At 38.2% G+C, this 27,890-nt stretch overlaps 5 protein-coding genes and 1 non-coding gene across 7 annotated transcripts; 2 read left to right on the top strand and 4 right to left on the bottom strand.

Moving 5' to 3' along the window:
- Nucleotides 1-3,578: 3,578 nt before the first annotated feature.
- On the top strand, nt 3,579-3,763 carry LOC122401121. Its single transcript, XR_006259423.1, has one exon. It is a non-coding gene; the product is annotated as a U2 spliceosomal RNA (small nuclear RNA).
- A 1,330-nt stretch (nt 3,764-5,093) lies between these two features.
- Nucleotides 5,094-8,328, top strand: LOC122400997 (caspase-6-like). 2 transcript variants are annotated; one of them, XM_043402834.1, is made up of 6 exons: nt 5,094-5,445; nt 5,516-5,754; nt 5,843-6,122; nt 6,196-6,455; nt 6,574-6,838; nt 6,920-8,328. In XM_043402834.1, exons 1-6 carry the CDS (start codon nt 5,308-5,310, stop codon nt 7,037-7,039), a joined length of 1,302 nt encoding a protein of 433 aa, XP_043258769.1. In that variant the 5' UTR covers nt 5,094-5,307; the 3' UTR covers nt 7,040-8,328. The 2 variants fall into 2 exon arrangements, with proteins under 2 accessions (XP_043258769.1, XP_043258768.1); XM_043402833.1 differs by having other exon boundaries at nt 5,513-5,754.
- Nucleotides 8,329-8,450: 122 nt separating this feature from the next.
- Nucleotides 8,451-10,846, bottom strand: LOC122400998 (proteasome activator complex subunit 3). Its single transcript, XM_043402836.1, has 5 exons — nt 10,723-10,846; nt 10,110-10,142; nt 9,700-10,020; nt 9,419-9,555; nt 8,451-9,334 (listed from the first exon to the last, which is right to left on the bottom strand). Exons 1-5 carry the CDS (start codon nt 10,756-10,758, stop codon nt 9,112-9,114), a joined length of 750 nt encoding a protein of 249 aa, XP_043258771.1. The 5' UTR covers nt 10,759-10,846; the 3' UTR covers nt 8,451-9,111.
- Nucleotides 10,847-11,582: 736 nt separating this feature from the next.
- LOC122400996 (26S proteasome non-ATPase regulatory subunit 11) lies at nt 11,583-13,681 on the bottom strand. Its single transcript, XM_043402832.1, has 4 exons — nt 13,078-13,681; nt 12,610-13,004; nt 12,199-12,523; nt 11,583-12,096 (listed from the first exon to the last, which is right to left on the bottom strand). Exons 1-4 carry the CDS (start codon nt 13,396-13,398, stop codon nt 11,866-11,868), a joined length of 1,272 nt encoding a protein of 423 aa, XP_043258767.1. The 5' UTR covers nt 13,399-13,681; the 3' UTR covers nt 11,583-11,865.
- A 2,247-nt stretch (nt 13,682-15,928) lies between these two features.
- On the bottom strand, nt 15,929-17,519 carry LOC122401001 (glycolipid transfer protein A). Its single transcript, XM_043402847.1, has 6 exons — nt 17,220-17,519; nt 16,988-17,142; nt 16,838-16,893; nt 16,654-16,775; nt 16,443-16,593; nt 15,929-16,365 (listed from the first exon to the last, which is right to left on the bottom strand). Exons 2-6 carry the CDS (start codon nt 17,127-17,129, stop codon nt 16,189-16,191), a joined length of 648 nt encoding a protein of 215 aa, XP_043258782.1. The 5' UTR covers nt 17,130-17,142; nt 17,220-17,519; the 3' UTR covers nt 15,929-16,188.
- A 2,467-nt stretch (nt 17,520-19,986) lies between these two features.
- LOC122401026 (putative zinc metalloproteinase YIL108W) lies at nt 19,987-27,489 on the bottom strand. Its single transcript, XM_043402884.1, has 3 exons — nt 27,381-27,489; nt 23,439-24,940; nt 19,987-23,039 (listed from the first exon to the last, which is right to left on the bottom strand). The coding sequence occupies exons 1-3, from the start codon at nt 27,381-27,383 to the stop codon at nt 22,826-22,828; spliced, it is 1,719 nt and encodes a 572-aa protein (XP_043258819.1). The 5' UTR covers nt 27,384-27,489; the 3' UTR covers nt 19,987-22,825.
- Nucleotides 27,490-27,890: the final 401 nt, after the last annotated feature.

The raw sequence follows: 27,890 nt of genomic DNA, 5'->3' as shown, positions 1-27,890 counted from the left end.
CGTGCTGGTTTTTGTCCCGCCGCTCGAACGCCAACTGCGCGGCTCCCCAGTCCCCGCAGGGCACCAGCCGTTGTTTTTCTAGGGCGGCGTGGCGATCGCCTCCCTAGATCCGCATGTGGCAACGCCATCACCGCCCAATCGGATAACCGCGCCGCACTCTGCCGACACTGCAACGCCACACATTTAGTATTGTGCTGCTCTCTATACTGGGTGTCCCGTAAATAGTGTAAGAACCGGAAATGGGGGGTAGGTGAAACGATTCTAAACAACAATTTCCTTTGCAAAAATGTCGGATGGGGCTTCGTTTTTGAATTATTAACGAAAAACACTGACCAACCACGGCGCTCGCCTTCCGCGCGCTCAGGGCCGTCCGACCTCGGAGAGCCACCGCGCCGGGTAGGTAGCAAGATGCGCGTTGAAGATACATCGAGGAACGAATACAAATAATTAAAAATACTACCACTACAACTGCTACCTAATTCGTTAATTACTACGTAATTAGTACGTAAATTACTAAATGGAATTTATTAATTATTTGTATTTACTGTTTCCGAGAAAGAAGGAATAAAATCTCGGAATTTTTAGGAAATTAACCCTTCGCAACCGAGTGACGCTTCTCGCCAGAGTGTTTTAAAATTAAAAGAAAAATTATTATCAGAAAATTAAAATAAATACGGTAAGAACCATTTGTAACCGTTTGTTATTAAAAACTGTACTGAAAAAGCAGACTGCGTACCGAAACATTCCTCGAATGCAAAGGGTTAATAGAGAAATAATTGAAATTCGATTGCACGACGAGGGTCCGTACCGCCGAAGGATTCACCGATAGGATCCCCATGCGGTCGGGAGTAAGACAGGGTTGTCCCCTGAGCCCAATACTCTTTAACCTGGCGATCGAACCCGTGGTCCGTCAGGCCACGGAGTCGGGAGCCGGGTACGAGATGGCGGGCTTCAGGGTAGCAGCCCTGGCCTACGCGGACGATATCGCGTTGATCGCGACGTCCCCCGAAAGCATGAGAGGGCTATTGGTTGCAGCGGAGGCCACGGCTCGGGGTCTGGGTATCGCGTTTAACCCGGGGAAGTGCGCTACGCTGCACGTACTCGGGAGCGGCGCGGTGGCTCGGACCGAGTTTGGCCTCAACGAGGGACTCGTTCCAGCGCTCGGAGACGGGGACGTCTACGAACACCTGGGCGTACCCATCGGGGTTCGGATCGACCAGACGCCCTACTCCGCGATCCGGGACGTGCTGAGGGACCTGGGGGCGGTGGATCGCTCCCTGCTGGCTCCGTGGCAGAAGGTGGAAACCTTAAGATCGGTAATAATTCCACGGTTGGATTTCCTGCTACGGGGCGCCAGTTTGAGGAAGTCCGCACTGGCGGAGGTGGACAAGGCAGTCTGGCGCGCGGTCAAGGGGTGGCTCAATTTGCCACAGCGGGCCAGCGCGGAGGTGGTCTACATCTCTCCCTCGCGGGGTGGATGTGGGCTCCTCCCGCTGGCAGACCTGGCCGATGTGACGACCGTGGCCCACGCGTTCAGACTCTTGAACGCGGGGGACCCGGTCGTTGCGTCGGTGGCAAGAGCATCCCTTGACACAGCGGCGCAGGACAAGCTGCGTCGGCCGCCGACAGAGGGGGACCTCGCGGAGTACCTGTCGGGTCGCTTGACCGGGGACTTCGCGTTGCCAACCAGCGGATGTTCCTCATTCTGGTCGCGGGTGCGGTCCGCCGCGCTCAGGTCTGCGGCGCGTTTCGGGTTCCGATGTAGATGGGACGATGGTCGGGCCGAGCTCTCGGTGGAGACTGCTTCGCGGGGCGAGCCGGTCGTGGTGTCACCAGGAGCGAAGGCCGAGATAATCCGCCGCATGAGGGCGGCAGTGACCGGGCACTACATGGAGACACTGGTCCGAAAACCTGACCAGGGGAAGGTCTTCGGGGTGACCTCCCGCCATGCGGTGAGCAATCACTTCATGCGTGGGGGGTCGTTCACTCGCTTCGCCGACTGGCGCTTCATCCACCGTGCGCGCCTTGACGTCCTCCCGCTCAACGGAGCAATCCGTTGGGGGGGAGGCGACAAGCGCTGTCGGTGATGCGGGTACAAACTCGAGAGCCTTCCCCATGTGCTCGGTCACTGCGGCGTTCATTCGGCGGCTCGCCAGCTCCGGCACCACGGCCTGGTTCGCAGGCTTGCGACGGCGACCCGTCTCCCGGGCGACATCCGGGTGGACCGGCGTGTCCCGGGTGTCCCTGACGAACTGGCGGCCTTGCGTCCCGACATAGTTGTGACGCACGAGCCGTCGCGGACCGTCCACCTGGTCGATGTGGCCGTGCCTTTCGAGAACACCTCGGTGGCCTTTGAAGAGGCCAAGGCGGAGAAGCTGCGGAAATACGCGCCTCTGGCGTGTGCTCTCCGCCGGCGCGGCTACACCGTCCACGTGGACGCGTTTGTGATACCACCCGCATTCGTCAGTACAAACAACCGCGTCAGCACTCCTCGCCAAAAACATTTGAATCACCATCCATATCTTCACCACGCAGCAATAACATCTGAGTCACCATCCACATCACCACCTAGTAGCAACAACAGCTGAGTCAGACATCAGGCCCAAAACCAAGCACCCCTACTCTACGGCCATACCGACCTTTATAAACCCTTCGCCAAAATAAAGCACAGACCAGTATTTCGAAAGTCAAGACTCGCGTAACGTTACTCTGTCCGTCCCTTATCTTCAGCTACGGCATAAGTCACGACAGAAGGTAACAGTGTACGCACGTTACCTTAAAGTTTCGCGAGTTCGTGTTTGTTCCAAGTGACGCGTAAAGTCCCGTCACACGTTCATCGTCGGGGCCCTGGGCGCCTGGTGCCCGGAGAACGAGGCCCTCTTGAAGACGCTGCGCGTCTCATGGTTCTACGCGAGGATCATGAGACGACTCATGGTATCTGAGACCATAGCCTGGTCCAGGGACATGTACGTGGAGCATGTCTCCGGGATTCGGCAGTACCCCGCCCCGACCTCGGCGCCCGATGTCAACGAGAACGCGGCGGCGCAGAGAAGATGGAATACTATAAATGACGACCGTGGGGGTCGAGGGGCCGAAGATATTGGCACCATCGGACTGCCCCGTGCTCAAGAAGACGAGTAGCGGGCGTCCACGAAACATGTCGGGCTTCGTACCTTACCCTATTTTGTTTTGTTTTTTTTAGTTGGTTGCACCAGATTCTATTTATTCTATTTTACACTTGACAAGTAGTCCGGCCCTATACACCGGCTACATGGCTTATTGATTGTTTGTTGTTGTTGTTGTGTTTGTCTATATATATGTATTTATTTATTTATTTATTTATTTATTGATCTATTATCTATTACTATTGACTGGTAACACCAACGCCCGAAGGAAGAGCGATACCTTTATTAGATGGACGCCCAGAGCGATGTATGAATGTGATAATATGCGACTACAAGGGCGCAGGGGGATTGTCCCTGCGCCCTTTTGAAATTATATAATTAAGGAAAAAAAAAAAAAAGAAAATACAAAAATTGTATCATGTACCTAATCCCCGGGGCCTCGGCTCCGGGGAAACATTTATTGAAAAATAAAGAGCCATTTATCTGTTCTTATCAGCTTAATATCTGGTACACTCCCCATCGGGGAGTTCAGAATGTTAAACTGATTTTTGAAATTAAGACGGAGGGAACGGAGCTTGCTCCACCTCTGTCGCGAGTCAACCTGGCATTGCATTACCGTCAGGAGTGGCTCAATTATTTATTACAAACATAAAGTTTACAAGCAACTTGTCTTGCTCCTTCTTCTGCTCTTTTATTTGGTTTGCTAATAATAGGAAATGTTTTTCAATTTCTTTCCGGACCAAATAATTATTTTTACAGTATCCGAAAATATGATTTTTGGATACAAAACTTTTGTAGAACTAAAGTGGAGATTTTCATTGATTCTTTTATTTTGTGCTACGTACGAAAATTTAAATTGGAAATAGCCGCTTTTTTAATTTCAAAATCTGGCATCGAGAGTTATAGTTTGTAATATTCTTAATGTCAATAACATTGTTCAAAATTTACAAGTTGTTCGTTTATTGTTAAGCATTTTAAAGACACGTACTCGTTTGTTAAGAAGATAATTACTATAATAACATAAATGTTATGCATAATATTTATAATATACCGCCGTGGTATCTTAAGGGGCCATTCTACCTTGTAGGCATGAAAAATACGTGTTTCTTTGTGATTTTTTTTTGCGGGTTATTAAAGAGCGATTAATTCCGGATTTTGTAGATACATTTATTATATATTTAGCTATATTTACGAATTTTTGCAACGCATAATATCTATTGATTACGCTGTTTTTGTTGATCATCAAACAACAGTTTTTACGAACGGCACCCGACTGCGTACGTGATATCTTGCGAACAAGTTATTCGAAATCCTAAAACCAACGATATTCTTAATATAGATGAGTGTGGTTATAGCATGAACTAGGATCTTTTCAAAAAAACAAAAAATGGCAAAATGGCAGCTATTTTACGAAAAAATATTGAATATTTTCATATATTTGGTTGCTTTTTTGTTAATAAAAGAAAAAGTATTGCATATATCGCAATTATCCTAGTTCATGCTATAGGGAGACCAATTCTGAAGATACTGTATAAATTTGATGTTGATATCTTGAATAGTTTTTTAGTTATCACGCACGCAGTGCCGAAAAATGTAGTTTCGAGAAAAACAGCTTTAAAGTTTCACGTCCAGTTGTTATACCTGCGCGCGGTACATTTCAGCAGGCTATAACTTCGTTAGTTTTTCAAATTTCAATTCAATATTTGGTAGACATATTTTCGAGACTACATACTAAAGGAAAATGCAAAAAAAAAAATATCGATTTTTTAATCCCACAAGGTAGAAAGGCCCCTTATGCTGGCTAGTAATTGATAATTTACCGTAAACCTTCGATAATCCTCCATGTATAGGCGCGAGTGCCATTTAAGTTCCAATTCTAGAACAATCCGGATTGGTAAAACGTGCGTCATCTTGTTCTACCAATCGAAAACCTTGGATTTTCTGTGTGCTGTATAGGTTTAGTATCAATGACTCATTTCAACATGCCAAGGTTTAATGAACGCTAGTAATTGTTAAATTAGTTTTAGCTTACTCGTAATCGTAGTATCAATTTAACACGGAAAAAGTTTGCTGAATTAAGGAATGCAACTTCTACAACTGCATAAGACATATTGTGACTACATTGAGAGAGGAAAACGTTAATTTCCTTCGAAGGAATGTAAATTTTATATTAATACTTGACATGAATCAAACGCATCGAGACATAATAGATTCATGTTACGAATCTATCGTACCTAAAATAGATTTATTCAAGTTATGGCCAAAGTTATTGGAAAATAAAGTTTTTAATAGAGACGATGTAAATATTCTACGTTGGAAGGTAAGAAGACTTTCTTTATTATGTTTAATAAGTGTACGAAACGAATTGTATAACTAGACTACTTTAGAAGAATTTCGCGGACGAAGCAACTGTGGGAGACGTATATTTAACTGTAAAAACACGGGGACCGTTTGCATTTGACGGTCTTGTTACAAGTCTCCGGCAAAGTAATCATGGCAATTTAGCTGATACTTTAGAACAGAAGAATACCACGTTCCTTAACAATGAAATCCAAACGAACGATAATGAAGAGACTGTAATAAATTATAGTACCACTAAGGAAACAAATTTTATTCCAACTATAGAAGGGTAATGTTAAAAATATTTTTAATTATCCCTATGTATTGTGAGGTTATGTTTTACCAAATGTTATTGTACTTTGTTCTTTAAAAAACAGACAAGACAACTTCTATCACAATATGCAAATGTCGGATAAACCCTTACAAATTCAAGTACGAAAAGCTACAAAGTTTTTAGACGGACCTGTGTACGAGCATGTTCAAAGATATCCAATGCGTAGTAAACCTCGTGGATTAGTTTTAATAATTACAAATATACAATACAAATATTCGAATGAAAAACCTAGAAATTCGGCCGCGCATGATGAAGTGAATCTAAGAAATTTGTTTACACAAATGGGTTTTATTGTTATTTCTCATTTTGATCTAACAGGGGAGGTAAATGACTAGAATTTCTAATAATCTGAAGAGATTAGAAATCTTTATACACGATAATTTGTATTATTTTAAGGAATTACTGAAGAAGGTAAAAGAATTTTCTCAACATCAAGATTTACGAAAAGTTGATTCATGCTTTGTCATTGTGAGCAGTCATGGTAGCGTAAGTGCCCATACTGAAATCACAGAAATAGAAGGCGTGGATTATAATCCTGAGAGTAAAGTAGAGAATTCTAAACGTGTTTTATGCGTGGATATTTTGGACTATTTTACTGCACAAGTTTGTCCCCATCTTGCAGGGAAACCAAAGATTTTTATCTTTCAATTATGTAGGTAGGTACCAATATTCTTCAAGTATTATTTCTTCCTAAAGCAAATTAAAAATGTGTATGTTTTAAAATCTGTTCATTGAAACTGATAAAATTATTAGTAATGAATCTGTTGCTGTCAGGGGAGAAAAATCGCAAAATTCAATAAAAATACCGAGACACACGACGGATACAAATAATTTTAATTCGTCTGAGGAAATGGTCCATCTCAAGGCAAATAGTAACGATACGATTAGAAATTACGCGGACATGTTTGTCGCACACGCTACTCTTCCAGGATACGTTGCTTTTCGAGATACAATAACCGGCAGTTGGTTTATACAAATTTTGTGCGAAGTATTTATGAACTATGCGTGTATAACTCATCTTCAGGATTTACTAAACATGGTGAACAACTTTTATTTAAATGTATTATTGTTATTATTTGTAATTTAATTAAAATGCATACAGCTAATTAATGTTTTGTAGGTCGATGAACGATTAAATAAACAACGAACTACGAAGGAGGAATGTCAAACTTTAGCGGTAACATCGATAGGATTTAATAAACATTGTTACCTCAACCCCGGTCTTTTCGAAGAAACATAGTCAAAACAATTTACGATAAAGCAACCTTTAACACGTTGAATGCAATTGTAGGTACCGATACTTTGTCATAAACAAATCCTAATATTTGTAAACTTTTATATGAAATTACTATTGTTAGGAATACTATAATAGAATAAGCATACACGCCATTAAATTATTAAATGTTCCTAGTTATATACTGAGAATAATTCAGTATAAATGGGAAGACAGAAAAAACTCATTCAGCATTCAATGTGTTAAAATATTTATCAAAGTTGTTATTTTTATATTAACTTGTCATGAATTATCGAAGGAATCTGATGAAGTTTATCCATCAGACGAGTTCGGATTGTTTTATACTTTTTATTACATTTTATAAAATTGATTAAGAAATATATAAATTTATACGTAATCTACATATAATTTATTTCTGTGCAAAAAGTTTCTTAGCTTTTCGAAATCGTTAGCCCTGCGTGCTCCAGTAATACTATTAGCGAAAAGCAACGGTTATACGTAAAAATTTATGTAATGAAAGTTTTGCTGCAGTCGGAAACTAAGAATAGGTTAGGTAAGTAGCATATTATAACGGAAGTTAACCCACATTTAATTATGTATATTAAATTATTTTAGTACGATTCACCATATAGTTTTCCAGATATTCAAAATTCATGTTTGCCTCGTTATGTCCAAACTGATACTCTATCAGTAACTGAGATTGCAGCTAAAGTTTAGGCAAAATGAATCGAAGTTTCAATTTTAGTGAAATTGGCCATAAGACGTCGAAATATGATTGATCTAAAAATTTGATTTGTGGCTTTCTTTACGCCTATGCAGCCATTGATTACGGTGCTTGATAAATATGGCGACGTTGCTCTTATTCGATATCACATAGTGAGATATCTACACTAAAAAAAGCGGAAAAGTTATTTTTATAAAGATATCTTGTAATAAAAAATTTGTTCGAAATTTTTAAATGTAAAAACGTTTTCAAATAGTAAATCTACGATACGATTCACAGGGGTACAGTTTTCCAATAGAAGTAGGGTTATGTCATATAGTTTGTTTTTTAATTAAATTTTCTTTGCGTATTTTTTTATGTTCTAACACATTTTTTGTATGAAACTTCTTTTACATTACAAACGATTTTTTATGACGCTTCCGCTTGTAAGAAATTATAATCGATTGCAACCATGCGATGTTATTATGACCTACAACTTGAACACTACGCAACTCAAGAATACTGTTTCTTGTTTAGCAATTCTTATTAATTTTGTCGATATTTTCATATTCTAACCGAAGCAATTGTTGAAGTATCAATTTAAAGAGTCACAGATAAAATATTGACAATTTTAAACTAGACCAATTTTGACTAACATTGTCGGGAAACGGCTACTATAAAGAAAAGGCGCTTTAAGTTAATACCACCTACGAAAACTGTTTGTTGTATCTTGATTTATGTTCTAACGATCATTACAGCAGTATATTAAAATTACAGATTACATGCTTAGCTATATTCTAAATTCAATTAGATGAAAGGATGATATCCCAACACTTTTACATCTATTAAAGTTTTCTGTAAGTACGTCACACGTACAGTTCGTGTAATCGAACAATTGAATTTTCGAAAGTAAGAATAATGAGAATTAGTTCAAGAAAAAAATGAGCAGAGACATGCTTTTGACAAACTTTAATTATAAGTGTACGAGTTCCGTTTGAAGATTCTGAAACGACGTAAGAATTAAATCGATACAATTCAGAATAGACTCAAGTTTTTGATACAAAAGGAAAACTATATGTTTTTATTGTCTTCCGCAAACGAATAAATCAAATGTATTTTTTCCAGTGTGTCTAATATTGTTTTTGAAAAAGTCGAGTATAAATATTAATTTAATTTTTTAGCGCCGCTTTGAATACCACCCAAGCGAACGAGTCATCGCCAAGATTATCGGATCAAAAATGAAAAAAAGGTAATTCTCGGTTTCCATCGAAAACGTCGAGAATAACGCTCTTCTTGATGCGCATGTTTTTTTTTTTTAGGTTTTCCTTTCGTTATCGTCCTGTACATTACCAAGTATAAGTAGTATATATAGCATTTAATACAAAGATTGCGCGTTGGAAGAGCGTGGTCTTTTGATTTTCTCCAAATTCTTGATTACCAAATCGTGTAGAGAACAATAGCGGTTACGGACTTCGCACATAACCAACCATAAACTCACATACTCTTTTTCGTCTAATTCTTCGACCGCTCTTCTATAATCACTGATGTGTGGATACTTCGCAACTTTACTAACGATCTTTCCTCTACAGATAAAATACCTTTAAAAAAAATAAATATTCTTACTTAATATATATGTTTTATTTTATAGAGAAACGATCATAAGATATTTGCTCACGCGTTACCTAGATATTTGATCAAAAAATGCACCAGCCTCGCTTTCGACTGTTTGTATTTCGGCAAGCGTATCTTCTTGAACCGATACGCCGAAATTATTTCCATCTTCGATTTTTGGAATTAAAAATGAGATCCACATTTTTAACTACAAATAGAAAATTTAACATAAGCATTAGAAATTTAAATTCGTATATTACACGCGGACGACGCCTTACAAGAATTTCTATTACTCGTTAGAAAATTTTTTTAGATTTGGAGCTTCTGTCTTGTTATGTTCTGAAATACATACCAAGTTAGAATCCTCCATCAGCTCACGAATATATGGTTTAACTATGCGAATAAATTCACATAGAGTCTTGTTACAAGGTACTGGTCCATTGGGTAGTACCATTACTTTGGTTCCACTAGTATTGTCTACGCTATTGTCTACTTTCTGTTTCTTTATAATGGGTGTTTCATCGGAATGATTAAGAATTATTGGATCTGGAATGGGCACATTTAGCTCTTGATGAACATCCGACAGTTTTCTATTACAGAATCTACATGACTCCAATAACTCGTTTAACTGGACGATTTTCTCTGGGAATCCTTTCAACAATAGTTGTTCAGCCTGAACAATTATATAAATATGTATTATATATTGTTAATGACTAATAAACAGAAATATACATTGGAATAAAACAGCATTTAAATAATTACTTTAGTTTTAAGGGAATCCTTGTATTCTTGTACCTGTAAGACAAATTTTAAAGATAAATATATTAAGTAGCATGATCACAAGGAATTGGAGCAATATTTTAATTCGATTATGAAATCAATACAAATATATCTTGAATCTATAAACCAAACAGAATTGAGTACAAAATAATTTATTATTAAATGATAAGCCACAACAAATGACGGTAGATAAATTTGCAGGCTTTATCCGTAAAGGTATAACACTAGCTAGAACAAGAAATGATCATAAAAAATCGTATAATAGTTGGAAAAAGGCCATTATAACACCTATACAACAATATTATTTCGACGTGTGGGTTTCGCTACAGAGATAAGATCACCAACAACTATAAGGATTCAAAATACGGAGTAATTAACAAATGATACGTCTAAATATTAACTGTACGATTAAAATATCTTTTGAAAATATCGTTGAGGAAAAAACAATCATTATCTCGGGCATAATGATGCCGGTCTGGGTCAAACGTTACATTGACCAACGAATCCTGTCTATAATTTGTGAATCGGACAACGTAACCACCTAGCCTGCCATTTCAAGTGATTACAATTAAAATCGTAATACAAATTATTTTACCTTCTGTGCTGTGATATCCGCCATTATACACTTCATAAAAAAAAAACTTTATAAAATATAACCACACTGTCTCTTTATTGTAACGTACAACTTCAAACAGGAAGTCGCGATGCATATTCCTACTACGCCATCAAATCAGAATCTGTAACTTTAACCCAGTTAACGATAATTTTGCCATAATTTCAATTTTGTTGTTAATCTCAACAACTTTTTCTCCCTTTTTTTCTTCCAAATCAAATTAAAATTTATGGACTTATAAGTTTCAAAAATATTTTCTAACAGACAACAACAATACCAAACGTCGTGTCAATTTCATTTTTTGTACATCAAACAACATATGCACTATACAGAACTACTTCCTTACAAAAAATCTTTTATTACAAATTAATTATGTACAATTGAAATTCTAGGTAACGTAAAATTATGGGATTCAACAAATTATAATTATACTCGTGATAGCCTAGGTCGGTGGAATATCTGTTCAAAATGATATTTTACTTTCAATCGATCATACGAATAAAAATCGATTTTCACGCTCGTAGTAATCGGCGATGTTTTTTATTATGAAAAATAAAAATAAAAGTCAAATTCTTTTAAGAAAAGAAGGGTAAAATTTTGCGATATTTCAGATTTTTCTAGTACTTCGAACAGGATAAATAAGTAAGTAAAATTAATCATTTCGCATCATAGCACTGTATTTCGTATTTTGCACATCACGACGTCATCATTCCAATCTGTTTCCGAAGAAAAAGTTGACCAACAAAAGTACTACTGTGTATAAGATTTACCACCGTGTGTATATATATATATATATATATATATATATATATATATGTATGTGTAATCAAAAGAAAGAAAATACACGGGCGTACGCATACGTGGGTACAATGTAACATACAAAAGAAAACATATATTAATATATTCAATCGAATCGTAGGAATTTCACATTTTGAAACAAATAATATTGTCAAATTGGCACCTATTATAAAGAAAATAGAATTGTAAAAGGCAGGAAAGTGTTTTAAATTATCTAACGAACATCGGAAAAAGTGATTTAATTTGATTCGTAACGACACGAAATGATAGTTAATGGTAATAATAATTATAACAAATTTTGCTGGTAGAAATATATATTAAATACGGCTAAGTGAGTTTTTTCGCTTTTTGATAAAGTGTGTCGACGACCTTCCCCATGCTGTGTATCGTATCCAACGCAAGTTCGTAAGTCTTGTCGCGCGGAGTATCTTCGAAAACGATTAGAACACCTTCACCCTGATCGAGAACACCTCTTAGCTTCTTATCCAATATCATTTGCGAGAGCTTCTTTTCCACTTGAACGAGCGGCAATGATATACAGGTCGCAATATGACTAACCTACATCGAAAGGCAAAAGAACGAGTTTAATGGATATGTAGGAATCTGATTATTGGATCGATCGGATTGAATCGAACCATATCAAGATAGACAATCGTGTACCTGTACGCGTGAATAAGGTTCGACTAAACGACACAAGTTTTGTTCGAGCATCGCGTCGTAAAGAGAACCGAGATGAGCGCGTACGATCACATCATCTTCTAGTTCTTCTCGATACTTTTTTACAGCAGTCTGAAAATCTGCCAGCGAACGTCGATGACTCGCTTCGGCAACTGCTCGCATTGCATCCAAATCCCGTCCAGCATATTTAACGGCTAACTTTCCGGACATTATTGATTGAACGTCTTCGGGTGTACGTAACATAATCTTCGATAGTAACATATATTTCAAAGCCGTTAAAGCTTTCGGGCTCTCGACGCTGTCGTATCTGTTAACAATTATAGACCGATGTAAACTACGAGCAAGATTTATACAACACCGATCAATATACCATTTAATGAGATAATAATTTACCCTTCGAATGCTTCGTAAAAATATGAATACGCCGTTTTAAAATCTCGTTCGTCGGCAGCGTGTAAAATCCCTGATTGTAAATCTAAAGCAGCCTGCATTTTGGGCGGACAATAAACTGCATTGGCAGTTGTTCGAGCACTTGTAAGGGCTGCTCTCGCTTTGGCCAAATTGCTCAATGCATGATAAGTTTTGCTCTCTAACAACTGGACCTCTATCAACAGTTGTTTGTCATCTAATTTCTTGAGCTCCTTGAGCAATGCTGATCCTAATTGCAACGCTTCGCTATACATGCTGGTATCGAAATATAAAGCTATCAAACGTGCTTCCAGTGATTGCCTTAAAAATGTTCTACGTTCTTCCTTTGCCCAATCTATACATTCTTTACACAACTGAACCTACAAGGAGAACAAATTAAAATAAATTATAATCTACTGGTCAGGATCGAATGATAAGCATTCGTGTTAATACCTCGATACCAATACCAGCTTCAAGGTCCAAGAAAAAGTCCACTAATGATCGTACGAGCTTAGCAGCTTTAGCTTTACTAATTAAACTAAGAAAAGGCCTGGTAGCTTTTATCAGTTCGGCCAATTCTTTTGCCTTCCCTTCTTTTTTGTAAAGTTCACCAAGATGTAGAATACCTTGTTCCTTTACCCGAATGTTATCTTCGTCATCTTCGGTAACACCGATACTCGGATCGGAGACAATTTCGTTAAGAAGCGAAATACCTTCGCTACGATTTGTCATCGAAACTGCTTGTGCCCGTTCGAACAACATTGCACCGGCCATTTGAACAATTTTCACCGTTTCGAAAAGACGAAAATCAGAAGACGGATAACCTCTTTTCTCTCCCTAAGACTGTGAAGATTATTCTCGGAGTTAATAATCCAATTTTTTTTTAACACTTCAACGTTCAATCTTGTGTCGAAAAGAATCTACTAATGCGTTAAATGACGCATGTGCTTCTACACACAGCTAGAATTAAACTTTACGAACGTTTTCTGTGTTGTCACTTTCTTCGCTGACCGCTTGATCGTCGAAATCACAAAACTCATGTCACGCTGCTACGCGAGTCAATGCAATCACCAACTCTTAAAAATTTTCAAACTAATGTATTCTGTTTCCAATATAATTTTTGTTATTATTCTTAATTTTTAATCGCGTGACTATACGCTGTATATTTATACATTGCCAAACATGAAATTGTATTTTTTCGATATACTTGAAATTTTTGCTTTCATTTCTTTGGTAATTTCATTATGAGTAAGCAAATAAGGGAGTAAGAGGGCATAAGAAAAGAAAAGAAGAAAAGACTGACAAATTATTTTCGAAAATTCGAAGTATAGTGTAAAAGACTCAATTATTGCCATCTAATCGACTAATTCTAATAATATTGCATTTTTGTCGTATTTATCTATTAAAAAGTATAGGTTCCTTCTTTTATTCATTATTATTTGATATTTTTAATTAAAAAAAAAAATTATTACAACTTTCATAATCCTTTATTTCTAAATTCAATAATTTGAGACGAACGTTTTGGGATCTATTACCGTCACTCCTAAAATGTAACCGAATTACTATCCACTAGTCAAATACCCTCTTACCTAACATTTAAATTTACGTATTAATGAAGTTCGACAATATTTTGTCTTGCATGTTTCTATACATAAAAACTTATAACATACTGCAATACTATAAACAAGAGTTGGTCTATTTTTATTCACGAATAATGAATACAAATTTTAGATTGATTCGAGAACTAACTTCCATGTATATTTCATACAAAATTACTAACAACATAAATTAAGTGCTGTCTTTTTTATGATATTAAATGCATTTAGTAGGTATGTTAGATTTTTGTGTATACAGGGTGTTCGACCACCCCTGGGAAAAATTTTAATGGGAGATTGTAGAAGCCAAAATAAGACGAAAATCAAGAATATCAATTTTTCGTTTGAGGCATCGTTAAAAAGTTATTAACAATTAAATTAAAAAATTTCAAATCTTTCTGGAAAAATTATTTTCGATTACGGGGATCAATTACAATCATTTTTGGCGAATAGACATACCCTCGAAATTCTGCGTATTCTCGAGAAAAAAATTCAGTACGGGCGGAACTTCAAACGTTATTAACTTTTTAACGAAGCCTCCATCAACAAATTAGTATTCTTGATTTTCTTATTTTGGCCTCTAGAATCCCCAATTAAAATTCTTCCCAGGGGTGACCGAACACCCTGTATACCTGTATAAGGAGTATTCGGTATTTCAAGTAAAACAGTTTAGACTTGTAGTAAATGGGTTAGGTTTGGGTCTTTTATCCTAGGTTACATCGACAACTAAGTAATGTGGTTTTTACCACTACTTACTTTTGCTATTTATCCTTTTTTTATTAAATAATCGTAATGTTTACGATAATTTGAGTTGAATGGCGTGAGTAAATTTTAATTCAATATACTGACAAGGGGAAAGTGATTTTAATTTTTTTGGTTATACTTAATAGTGTTATTTAGTGTAATTAAATTAATTTCGAATATTTTTAATATTTGAGAGTATTAATTGCAGAAAAATGTGAAAATACTGAATAATAAATATCTTTAATCGTACGTTTTTTAGATCGGTTTACTGTGATCAGGAATTGCTGTTTATAAATTATCTTCGCACGATTAAGAAATGAAAGCATTTCCAGGAAACAAACCAAGGTCCAATTTGCCCTTTCAAGTGGCTTTATACATTAATTTGTGGCTTTTTCCAATTTGGCTGTTGATTGCCATTGTAAACATAGATGCTAAAGTAAATACAATGTTGCCTTTTACTATAACTAATCTTTAATTGTACATAAATATCACAAAATTATTTTCTCGTCTTACAGTACAATAATTTAACGAACATTTATAAATTAATAATATTAGCGGTATTTCTAATACTTTCGGTATCTGAAATTTTAAAGCTGTATTTGGGATATCTTGGAAATCTTGGTGGCAAGGTAATCATATCCTACATATATTATAACTTTTTACCTATTTGTTGTGCAAAAAGGTTATTGTTAGATTCCAGAATTGACTAGTTGTTGGTTGATCTTGATGCTAATACAATTTCCTCTGATGTTGTTTCTTCTTTTTGATCGAGCAACATTACTGGGAGATAGCGAAGTATTTATGAATTCTTTTATGGCTTGCCTTCTCTTCATCGAAATTGTCACAGGTACAATTGCTCTGAAGAATTTGGCAGATCAACGTGCCAAAACATTTTACTTGTCACAACTATGCAATTCCTATTATAAATATTAATTCAATTATAGATGTCCAATATTATGTATATCTTTTATTTATATTATATTACATTAACAAAATTTTGTTTCCAAATTGTATTTATATGTTTGGATTAATGCAAAAATTGCAAATCTTATATGCTTTCTTATCGTTTTTGTAATACATACGTATCCTGCTATGCATTTACGTTAAATTCTTGATTGATATTATGTCCTAAGTATTATTACATAATTGTACATCTTCAAATAATTTATTATAATAAATTGTAATCTGTATGTTCAATGATATTAATATTAACAATTAAGGTATTTTACGTTGGGATCTCAAGATTGTGGGTTTTATAAAATAGCTGTATCGCTGAAACGTTTTTTCGCAAATTTATCAAGTAGATTTCCAAGTCGTTTATAATAATATCGTTATTGTCGGCTTGCCCGTCGTTTAATGCTTGTAAAAGTTTAGAGCGTGTGGGTACCATACGTGAAAGAAGCTGTTGATAAAATTAAAAAACTTATAGAATGTACCATTTTTTGTGTATACCCGGCCGATAAATAAATACGCGCTTACGTCGAAAAGCTGTTTTGCCATCCAACCATGATAGCATTCTAAAGCTTCTTCGTAAGACCTTTTGAGAAAAGCTACTAGATCTTCCGTTGGTGTACTCGTTTTAGAGTCCTCAACGATTTTCTCAAAAAACAATAAGATCATATGCAATCCTCTGTAATCAAGGAAATTGTTAACGAGCGAAGAGGTGATGGCAAGCATACATTACGCATACCTAGTTAACCACATCAAAGCATCTAAAGCGATTAATTTGGGGTCTGTGTTTTTTTCAATTAAAATCATGTCCTGTAGAGTCGCATTTGCTTGCCTGTTTGTTTCATATTTGGTAGAGAGTTTCTGCAATTAGACTCTAATGAATAAATCAAGACGGACTTAAACGAGCTTCTTGAAAAACTTACATTAATATTGAATTGTATGTCGTATTTAACCGGACTAAAAACTTTGCCGAGTTTATCTGAAACATCGATTGACGGTTCGTGGATTCGGTGTAAACAATTCGCGCTTTATGTAGGTTATGTTTCATATTAAACGCGAATGTACCTACGTACCCACAAGCCGCACAATGTCACGCGCTGCAGTTAGAAATTCTTCGGTATATATTTTTCCTTCGACGATTTCTGGAAATAGAATTCTAATTTCACTTTTGAGCTCATCCTTGTTCTTTTCTCTGTTCGAAGTGGCAGACAGCATAGTTAATTCAGCGCTTGGAAACAAAAGTAATATCAATTAAATCTAAGAACCGATATATAACAAAATATATTCTGATTTTTTAATACTTACAAATACGAATGACTGTTCTAATTGCGATCGCATAGGCGAAATTACAACCGTCTCCTGTACTAGCCATGCTGAACGAGAAACAGTAAAATCGCGAGAGTCTGATTTTGTACTAGATAAAAAGAGTACATAGTATTTGTGCGTCTTTGTCTATTCAGTGCAAAATCAGACTCTCTGTCAGCATTGTTAGTACTAGAGTCGGCTGTGACGAGGTATCTTATGGAGGTTGTGACACACGAACCACTGATAAGATAAAACAACGATTTGTTTTCGAGCTACGTTTTCGTTTAAAGAACGGTGATCTTGACAACTATAGTTAATTGAACTATTGAAATCGGTAAAACGAGCACACGCAGAAAACCTTTCTCTTTACGGCGCGTATAGGATTGTTATTTTTTACAAATGCAACCGTTTATTTGTTACGAGCCGATACTTCAGTTTGGGCAACACCAAATTCCATAAGAACTTCGATAAGATTGACTTATTATCTTTATCAAACTGTTCAACTCGTATTTCGAATATCTAAATATTTTAATACACTTTATCAGTGTATTTTATGTGTATATTGTGAACTTTAGGATTAATTTTTGAACGATGTAGTGTTTAACTCTTGTGTTTCAAAAATATTCGGACATTAAATAAATAATAAATTTACAATAAATATACAAATATATTTACGGAACTGTAGTGTATACAGGGTGTCCGGCCACCCCTGGGGAAAATTTTAATGGGGGATTCTAGAGGCCAAAATAAGACGAAAATCAAGAATACCAATTTGTTGATGGAGGTTTTGTTAAAAAATTATTAACGTTTAAAGTTCCGCCCGTACTGAATTTTTTTCTCGAGAATACGCAGGATTTCGGGGGTATGTCTATTCACCAAAAATGATTATAATGAAATTCTTTTTTTTTCGTCGAAATATTTAAGCACCTAATTAGATTTTCGGTAAGGAATTTTTTACTCGAAAGTGCGTAGGATTTCGGGGGTATGTGTAATGACCAAAAATGATTGTAATTGACCCTTGCAACCGAAAATAATTTTTTCAAAACGATTTGAAAAATTTTTTTTCGCCGAAAAATTTCAGCACCTACCCGATTTTTTTTCTCGAAAGTGGATAGGATTTCGGAGGTATGTGTATTCGCCAAAGATGATTGTAATTGACCCCCGCAACCGAAAATAATTTTTCCAGAGCGATTTGAAATTTTTGAATTTAATTGTTAATAACTTTTTAACGAAGCCTCCATCAACAAATTGATATTCTTGATTTTCGTCTTATTTTGACCTCTAGAATCCGTCATTAAAATTTTTCCCAGGGGTGGCCGAACACCCTGTATATGTATATTAAAAATTAATGTTTGTTTAATGTTCGAATATTTTTGCAAAACAAGAATTAAGCATTATTTAATTTACTTGTATTATGTTCATGACATGTTTCTTAAGTTGTGATTTATTATTAGAAGCGAATTAGAGAATTATCATTTAGATGTAGATGTTCTTTAAAAAAGAATAAAAGATATATAAATATTTAAATGTGATTATTCTGGTACATGATTTGAATAAAATTTAACATGGTTAAGGGAATAATAACCTTGTATGAATTTCTTTGATTGCCATCCGATTGAAATATAACAAGATAAATTTTAAAGAAGAATAAACAAATAAATTTCGAAATAGATACCTGTCCTGCGTGTCCGGGTCAGTTTAAAGCCGCTCCTGAGATCTAATTTTAATTGTTTCCGAAATAATTAAATTCTTCCAATATTTAGTCTGAATTCTAAATGCTAAGAGTGCTAAATTCGAATTCTAGTATGAACCGATAACGTTGGAAGTGACACGGAAATAGCAGAAAAAAGAACCCGAAAACAAAAAAACAGAAAAGAGCATTGCGTGCGTCTATTCTATACCTCGTGTATGACGAATAAGTGAACATTGAGCTTTTATATATTTGTGAAGTAATATTGATTACTAGGATACTAAGCGGCGATATCTTTTTAACTAATATTTTCACTAATCTTTCGATAAAAATGATAGCCAAAATTTTGTGTAACGACCGATAATCTCCAAACATATTTACCTTTTCTTGAATGAATCATCTATTACGATATGATGTATATGTATTCAGGGGCCATTCTACTTTGTAGGCAAGAAAAATATATGTTTCTTTGTAATTTTTTTTGCGGGCTATTAAATAGCGATTAATTCCGGATTTTGTGGATATATTTATTATATATTTAACTATATTTACGAATTTTTGCAACGCATAATATCTATTGATTACGCATTGATTACGTAATATTTTGCGATAAGTTATCCGAAATCCAAAAACCAAAGATATTCTTAATATAGATGTTTGGTTATCGCATGAACTAGGACCTTTTAAAAAAAAAACGAAAAATGGCACAATGGCAGTTATTTTACGGAAAGATGCTGAGTATTTTCATATATTCGGCTGCTTTTTTGTTAATAAAAGAAAAAATATTGCATATATCGCTTTTATCCTAGTTTATGCGATAGAGAGACCAGTTTTAAAGATACTGCATAAATTTGATATTGATATCTTGAATAGTTTTCATGTTATTGTCTACGCAGTGCCGAAAAATGTAATTTCGAGAAAAACAGCTTTAAAGTTTTACGTCCAGTTGTTATACCTGCGCGTTTTCTGAATATCAATTTAATATTTAGTAGATATATTTTCGAGACTACATACTAAAAGAAAAGGCAAAAAAAAAAAAATTCGATTTTTTTAATCCCACAAAGTAGAAAGGCCCCTTAAAAGTCAGTGATAGTGGCAATGATGAAAATCGTAACAACAATCGTGATATGTTTATACGTATAACGTGGTGTGTATGTATTTCAGTAAGAGCATTTAACGTCGCTTCAAATGCACGGTTTTCTTTTGAGTAGTGGTACATCAGAAGTTTTCACGTTTATTAGTTAACTTGTACTTTTTACTATGCCTACATGTTATTATCACCGATAAGGCATTCTAGTTAGTTCGAGTCCTTGTCTTTATAGGCGTAAATTATTTAATAAATAGTATATTTGTCGATTAGAAATATTTACCAAAGTAAATCCTATGATACCTACACTGTACATACACGTGTATCTGGAAGTTGCATTGTTCTGTAATTTTGTCGCATTTTTACAAAGTCGTTGACAACAGATTACAATGCTAGAGCTACAGCGTTTCTTCTTTTGTTAGATGATTATTATCTACGCTCATACATGCGTCCGTCACACGTACAAATTCAGTCGATATACAGTAGTGCCCACATAAATGACCAAGCTCGGGACCGGCCCCGGTCACTTATGTGGGCATGGTTGGTTCTCAGAATTCAACGGAGATAAGGAAAGAGAATAAGTGCGAGTGAGATACAATAGCTGGCGCCCGAAACCATATACAATGTATCGATAACGAAGCCGCTTCGCTTTTAAGAATTGGTGGTGATAACTCTGGTCACTTATATGGGCAAAATTCCGGTCGCTTATGTGGGCACTACTGTATCTAGGTTTTCCACGGAAAGCTACGATTGGGATAATATTTACAAAAGATATTATAATAATAATAATAATCTCTGAGATGTAGGGTTCTTCGTAAGATTGTATAAAACTCTGATTGGTTTGCGAGGTTCTGCAATGCGTCTCTCTTTTTAACACACGCATACATATGCACACACGCACGCATAAAATGTCATCAATATTGTATAATGACTGAATTGATAAACTGGCTAATGGAAGCTGATCCATCGGGTAGCTGGGCGAAAGACTATGCAATGAAATCGGCAGATCACCAGAAAGACATAACTGAACAGTCGGGGGGCGACAAGTATCCCTTCTGTGAGCGAGCTAGAACGGGCTAACATGCAGCGGGAGATTGAACTTTGCCGAGGAGAGAAAAAATTTAAAGAAGACGAACTTGACCTGGCACACAGAGAGATTGAGTTTTTGAAAAGCGTGCAACAATTAACAATTGGCGGCAATAATCAGGCGATTAATGCACCTCGTTCGATGCAATACGAGACTGCACCGATGGTGGCGGATATGCTAAACTATTTTGATGGCAACAGCGAGACGTATGAAACGTGGGGAAAACAAGTGCGGTTACTGAGAGTAACGTATCAAGTGACGGACGAAATAGTAAAACTTGCCATTTCGTCACGGTTAAAAGGGGAAAGCGTTTGAGTGGTTCCACTAAAAACCCGAGTGTATCGTAATGACGGTCAAAGAACTCCCGGGAGGTTTACGAGAAATGTTTTATCACAAGCAAGATTCATTTGCAGCAAGAATTCGAACGGCGTATTTGGAAACGGGAGGAAGCGTTTAGCCAGTATATGCACGAAAAAGTGATTATGGCGATTGACGATGCGTAAGAGAGATTTGTGCGTTCGAGTTGCAAGATGGGGTCTTTTATTAGAGGAGTTTAACTATAAAATAGAGCACCGTTCGGGAAATAGTTTAAGACATGTAGACATGTAGATGCCGGAATCCGTTTCCAGAGTGTATGTTAGTAGACAAAGGTGAGGATAGTATGATTGTGAGTTTACGTGAAGCGCAGTGTGAGGATGAGAGTTTGAAACCGATTGTCGGAACAGTGAATGAAAAACAGTCAAGTGGATTTGTAGCGCAGAATGGTCTTTTATTTAAAGAAATTGAGAGTGCCGCGTATTAAGCAATCACAAGTCATTCGACGTGTACACGAGAACGGTCATATCGGGAGTGCGAAAACGGAGACACTAGTTAGGAAAGACTATTGGTTCGCAGACTTAAAATCAAAAGTAGAAAAAGTGGTGCGTAATTGTGTTCCGTGTATTCTTGCTGAAAGGAAGTATGGGAGACAGGAAGGTATTTTTACATTCCATTGGCAAGGGAAATGTTCCATTAGACACTTCCATCTATGCAAAAGAGTTAGAAGCATATTTTTATAGTTATGGACGCATTTTCAAAGTTTGTGTGGCTGTATGCTACGAAGACCACAGCTACCTCCGAAGTAATGGAAAGTTTGAAGAAGAATTATCTCTGTTCAGGGTACAGCTTTCGCTTCTCATGATTTTCGGCAATATTGTAGAAGCAATAGAACACATTTCAATAACTATGGGAATGCTAAGAGCTAATGGACAAGTGGAGCGCGTGAATAGAACACTTATATCAACAGTGACAAAGTTGTCGGCACCAAAACCGGAGGAGTGGTATCGCTATTTGGATTGTTGTATGCCTAACTTATAAGTCAACATAGATACCATTAGAATCATCCTTACACAAACATCCTAGTTATAGCTTCCAAATTCCAGCCTTTCTAACATCCTATACCCGCTTACTCATCCTCTATTCGGTTACTCGTTCCGTCCGCCGACCATTGCACTAATATCTCTCACCCTCAAATATATAAACGACGCGCATTTTTTGCCTCAGGTAAGATCTCTGAAGTTTGTACTAACGCGCGTAACTTGCCGTAGCATATAGTTTTACGAAGTATCGACAATTTACGAGGCAAATATATACTGGATTCCGAGTTTGGCTTCGTTCGGATTGAAGCGTTTACCAATCGCGCACGTTTGCGTGTATTCGTCCGAATGTTCATAACCGTGCGAAAATACAGCAAGCACGAAACTTCAGAATGCCGTCGGAAGAGGGTATTTGAGCACGTTGCCGGCTGAATCCTCGGCGAAGAGAGTCAGGGCGGCAAGACAATGTTGTGGAGCTGGCGGAACTAGCGCTTCCAAGGGTGGTCGTGACCCCGGAAATTGCCGGGATCCAACCACCATCTCCCCCGACGTTTCTCTAAGCTCTATCACCCGTACTCCGAAACGTGATCGTACAACGTTCCTGTCGTAAAAATAAGTATTATTGTCTTACGAGTAACGTGAAACGAGAGCAAGTAAATGTAAAAGAACAAACCAGGAAGATTTCCAGTCATAGCCCGGACTTACGTAATTAATTTCAGAATAGCTGACGCAAGTCAAGATAATCATTAGATTAAAAGATGATTTTTTCATTCTTTAGCAATTGTCTGAAGTCTCGAGTCACATACTTATTATCTACATGTTTAAAGTCTGATTTAATCCTACTATCAATATGTATCAATTGTAGTTTTAAAGTAACAGTATAGTTCATAAACGGGCAGTGTACAGCAACTATTTTACAATACCTCACACTAGGGTGGGTGCAGTTGGAATTGGAATTTACCTTTCAATTTATATTTTATAGGGGAGAGTATTATTTTACCTTTTGCCATCGTATTCGATATGATAGTGCGGAGCGGGAAAGTAGTCCATCTCGCTGTTGAACCACCGATGATAAGCGAGGAACGCCGCGCACGAAGGCGACCAAAATGTCCGGTCTGTCTGGGAATTAGAGGCAGTTTGTTCCGACGCGGATTGTAGGAGGGTCTTGGTGAAGGATCTGTTAAGTTTCGGACTACCGGGTGCGGATATTCTACCGTGTAATCGCGGAGGGCTTTGAGAGGGCGAGGGTCGTGATGTTTCGGAGAGCGAACGATTCCTTCGGGGGCTATTCAACAGAGGAAACGGTTCTTGCACAGTGACCGTCACGCTGAGCGGTCTGCTCAACGCGACGGTCGTGTGCTGGGGATCTCTTCGTAGAACGGGATTACGATTCAAGTCGACACCAGACGCGCTGACGAAGACCCGATCGACGTAGTCGACATCCCGACCCATTATTCCCTCGTGAGCGTGACCGAGATCGAACGTGTGACCTAATTCGTGGAGGACCGAACCGAGACCGGTGGCTAGACAGCCGCCGTACGTGCCGCGGTAATTGCTGTCGTCCATCAGCTGTTCCGTATCGACGACCGTCGTGTCGAGGAATCTCGGCAACACTTGTGCCATGCAGGTGGGCCACGTGTGCAGGCAAGCCGAGCCGTACAACGCCAAACCGCCGCCGCCGAGAGCCGCGTGACCTTGCGTCCTCGCGAGAGTGTCCTCGTAAGTGAATGGAATTGGCGCGCCCCGATACCTCGTGCAAGAGAGAATCGCTAGATACTTTCGATCCTTCGACCACAAAGGGCCGGTCAACAATTCCACCGCGATCACTTCCCAGAGTTCCAGCTGATTCATCGTGCGCGCCCTGTCGACGTCGAGCGTGCTGTACATGATCAAGCATTCCGGACCGTCCAAGTCTCGTTCCAACTGAAACGTTTTTCTACCGTAACCCGCCTCCCTTAATTTCTCCGCGGTAAGGGCCTGCAGGAGACGGGCACCGAGCCCTATCCTGGTCGCGGCGCTCTCCGGCGAACAATCCTCCCCGCGCGGACCTTGGAAGTATCCGTCGTGGCCGGAGCAAATCACGTAGACCGGCGTCACGCGTAATCTGGTGGTTCTCGGCTCGTGGACGAGATGCAGCGTTTTCCTTTGCCCGGCAGCCTCCAATTCCAATTTGTTCGGGCCCCGCGACAATTCCACCACGGCGCGAAATTCACCGGCCACGATCGGCCATTCGAAACTCTGGTTCTTCTGGTTCCGTACGGTGATGAAGCCGCACGGCGTCGGCGTACGGCCGCGTATCAACGCTAAACTGTAGCTCAAACTCTCCCCGTCCACTAAATTCAACACCGATATCTCTTCCGGATTTCCGTTTCGCGCGGATCTGCATTGCCGATTCTCACGCTCCTGCGAGAATTGTCTGCCACTGCTGTATCGGTACCTACGTTGCTGCTGCTGTTGCTGCTGCTCGCAACGAAGATTCGGCAGATTCGTGTCTGCAAGTACCTGCGGAATTTTTTAGTTTTACATACGGTTTCAGTGATCTTTTTCTTTTTTTTTGCGAAATCACGTGACGTGGTTGATGAAGGTGCAACGGGCACCTTCTTCCTTAATAGATAACAAACCAGACACAACAATGATGAATCGACTGGCTGCTTCCTAAAGGAACCACGCATTACCATCCACAGACCTTACCAAAACTTTTACCTTGACAACTGACGCAAGTAACGACGGAATAGGAGCAATATTATCTCAAGACGATCATCCGTGCTGTTATATTTCAAGAACTCTTAACGCACCCGAGAAAAATTATAGTACGACAGAAAAGGAATTTTTAGCAATAGTTTGGGCAATCAAAAGACTTAGACAGTATTTGCTTGATAGAAAATTCATAATTCAAACAGATCATCAAGTTTTAAATTGGTTAAATAGTTGCAAAGACCCCTTGTCAAGACTTATGCGACAGAGACTTAGGTTAGAGGAGTACGAATACGAAATGGAATACAAAAGAGGCAAAGAAAATAAAGCAGCCGATTATCCAGACTTTACCCAATAGAAACTGACCAACAATTGTTACGAAACTTGGCAGATAACGGATCATTAGACGAATATAGTAATTGGAAAGAATCACCTTCAATAGCACCCTTCACTACAAAAGTCAATCGAGAAATATTTGTACAGTTAGCTAAGGAAATATTAGAAGACTGACGAACCCAAATGGTTACATTTATTATATGATTTATGTTCGGCATGCTCTAAGAAAGAAATCAATATAGGTATAAATGATGAATTACTAAGCAACTATGAAAAAGTACATATACAACTAATGTTACGATTCTTAGCCACCAAATTTCCACAACTAAAAATTACCTATTCACCTGACCCGCCTAAAAAATATAGTTCAGAAGAAAAGGAAACAATATTAAAAGAAAATCATAATGCCATAGTGGGGCATCTAGGTACACACGAAACTCTTAAAAGAATTCAAGAAAACCATCAATGGCCTTGGATGCAAAAGGATGTGGAACAATTTATTCAAAATTGTACTATATATCAACAAGAAAAATTAGGATAAAAAAATACATATTGGAAACAATACAGATCCAACGCTCTTGCTTGAAAATCTTGAGCAAGCTCCTAGACTAACATGTAATTTCAATCAGTTCAAAACAACGCTAAATAATATTGATCAACAAATTGGATAACTACAATATGAACATAGAATTAAAACATTAACCTCGTATGGATGGACAGCTTAAATGTAATGTATTCCAAATATTCACAAAATGTATACCTCGTAAACTCTGTATCAACATATTATGTTCAAAATCTTCTATTGAACATCACCAGAATATAACGCCAACAGCCCCAAATATTCATGAAGAATTACAACTTCAAGAATTGGCAACCAATCAATCTGTGGTAACACCGATACGTCGGAAGAAAGTACGTTTTGAGGGTCCAAGACGAATCTAAACAGAGGGGAATGTGACCAGCACCTTCTTCCTTAATAGATAACAAACCAGACACAACAATGATGAATCGACTGGCTGCTTCCTAAAGGGACCACGCAATCCCATCCGAAGCTCCACCTTTCCTTTCCCTCCCGGATGATACTATAAAAACCCAGTTCCCTCCAGCACTGGAGCTTCTTTAACAATCTTAACCTTGTACTTAAAGCTTACATTTAAAACGTGTCAAATAAACATATACATATATATATCTATAATTTGAAACATCTTATATGTTGTGCGACGTGACAAAGGCGACGAAGATGGCGACGAAGATGGCGACGAAGACGGTGACGATGACGATGACGATGACCACGTTAAACGCACGATCGGTTCGCATCGGTGAGTAACGTTGACATCGATGTACCGAACTATGCGTAAAAAAGTAACGAACGATTCTCGCGCCGCGACCGTGACCGCGTCGATCGAACGACGATTCCAAGAGGTGCTGCGATCTTGTGGTGATTTACAATAACTCCAAACCGAGTGAAGTCTTCGAAGTTTTGCTTCCTTTCCGTCGTGTTTTTTTTCGTCGTTTCAGTCGCGCGGATATACAAAATGTCGCAAGGGACGGGACGAGTCCGATAACTCTGAGCGATTCGTCGATCCACCTTGAATCAGCAATGGAAAGTCGCGCGGTATTTCGGACGTACATCGGAATAAATTGATCGCGGCCGGGAAAATGCGTACAATGATTATCGTGACCGATTGCGTGACGAGAAACGGAAGTAGTAAAATAGCGAAGCAACGAACAACAATCGTACGAACTCCGAGAACAGAGGGATATTTCGCGGTAGACGTTAGAAGCGAAACAAAGAATTTGAAGCGACGTGACGTTTATGACAGACGATTTTAAATTCGAGTCGTATTATCAATGATGTACTTGCGCGTGATTGGTACAGATTGAATGGTAGATGCTTCGGTTGTCGACTTACCATTTTATAGAAGCGTGTCGAATCGGTAGGCGAACACGTTAGGAGGAAAAAGAAGAAAGGAAAGAGCTAAACGATGCTTCAGCCGGCTCCGTACACGCGGAGAGAGAGACTGTGGCGCCGAGACGACGACGAACAGTGGACGGCGGGTTGCGGTACTACGGCGTCGCTGCAGCGGCGCATGCAGTCGCGCACCCGCATTCGGGCTTTTCTTGCTTCTCTCTTTCTCCTGTTCCCTTTGTCTCACCCTTTATATAAAAGGGTGTTTTCCACACCCCTGCCTACCCCATCCCTGTACTTTTTCGCCTACCGGTTAACGCGTTAGCTACATAAGTACCATCGATGGTGCAAGATGCATTTCATTCTACGCTTTTCGTCGAGTAAATCGTCGTTTACAACCCTTAAGGGAGTAATTCTGGTCTGGAAGGTCAATTGTTAAGCCTTCTTCAAGAATTTTTTGCGAGAAAACCGTATGACCTTTTTATGCGATTTTTAAAACACATATTCATTATC

The sequence above is a fragment of the Colletes gigas genome, unplaced genomic scaffold, assembly GCF_013123115.1.
Source record: "Colletes gigas isolate AHSC1104 unplaced genomic scaffold, ASM1312311v1 Colletes_gigas_Sc00021, whole genome shotgun sequence".
In the NCBI taxonomy this organism is placed as follows: Eukaryota; Metazoa; Arthropoda; class Insecta; order Hymenoptera; family Colletidae; genus Colletes; species Colletes gigas.
Note: the sequence above shows the minus strand (reverse complement) of the source record. Positions and strands in the feature narration are given on the sequence as shown.

Coding starts and splice junctions, on each gene's coding strand:
- LOC122400996 (XM_043402832.1), bottom strand. CDS start 13,398: ATGGCCGGTGCAATGTTGTTCGAACGGGCACAAGCAGTTTCGATGACA. Junction 12,524..12,609: donor TTTTACGAAGCATTCGAAGG/GTAAATTATTAT, acceptor AATTGTTAACAG/ATACGACAGCGTCGAGAGCC. Junction 12,097..12,198: donor AACCTTATTCACGCGTACAG/GTACACGATTGT, acceptor CTTTCGATGTAG/GTTAGTCATATTGCGACCTG.
- LOC122401026 (XM_043402884.1), bottom strand. Junction 23,040..23,438: donor ATCGAATACGATGGCAAAAG/GTAAAATAATAC, acceptor TTTTTACGACAG/GAACGTTGTACGATCACGTT.
- LOC122400997 (XM_043402833.1), top strand. CDS start 5,308: ATGAATCAAACGCATCGAGACATAATAGATTCATGTTACGAATCTATC. Junction 5,755..5,842: donor TTTATTCCAACTATAGAAGG/GTAATGTTAAAA, acceptor TTTAAAAAACAG/ACAAGACAACTTCTATCACA. Junction 6,123..6,195: donor ATTTTGATCTAACAGGGGAG/GTAAATGACTAG, acceptor TATTATTTTAAG/GAATTACTGAAGAAGGTAAA.
- LOC122400998 (XM_043402836.1), bottom strand. CDS start 10,758: ATGAAGTGTATAATGGCGGATATCACAGCACAGAAG. Junction 10,021..10,109: donor AGGATTCCCTTAAAACTAAA/GTAATTATTTAA, acceptor ATAATTGTTCAG/GCTGAACAACTATTGTTGAA. Junction 9,556..9,699: donor TGATGGAGGATTCTAACTTG/GTATGTATTTCA, acceptor TTCTATTTGTAG/TTAAAAATGTGGATCTCATT.
- LOC122401001 (XM_043402847.1), bottom strand. CDS start 17,129: ATGCTGTCTGCCACTTCGAACAGAGAAAAGAACAAGGATGAGCTCAAA. Junction 16,776..16,837: donor ACATACAATTCAATATTAAT/GTAAGTTTTTCA, acceptor GTCTAATTGCAG/AAACTCTCTACCAAATATGA. Junction 16,594..16,653: donor GCTTTGATGTGGTTAACTAG/GTATGCGTAATG, acceptor CCTTGATTACAG/AGGATTGCATATGATCTTAT.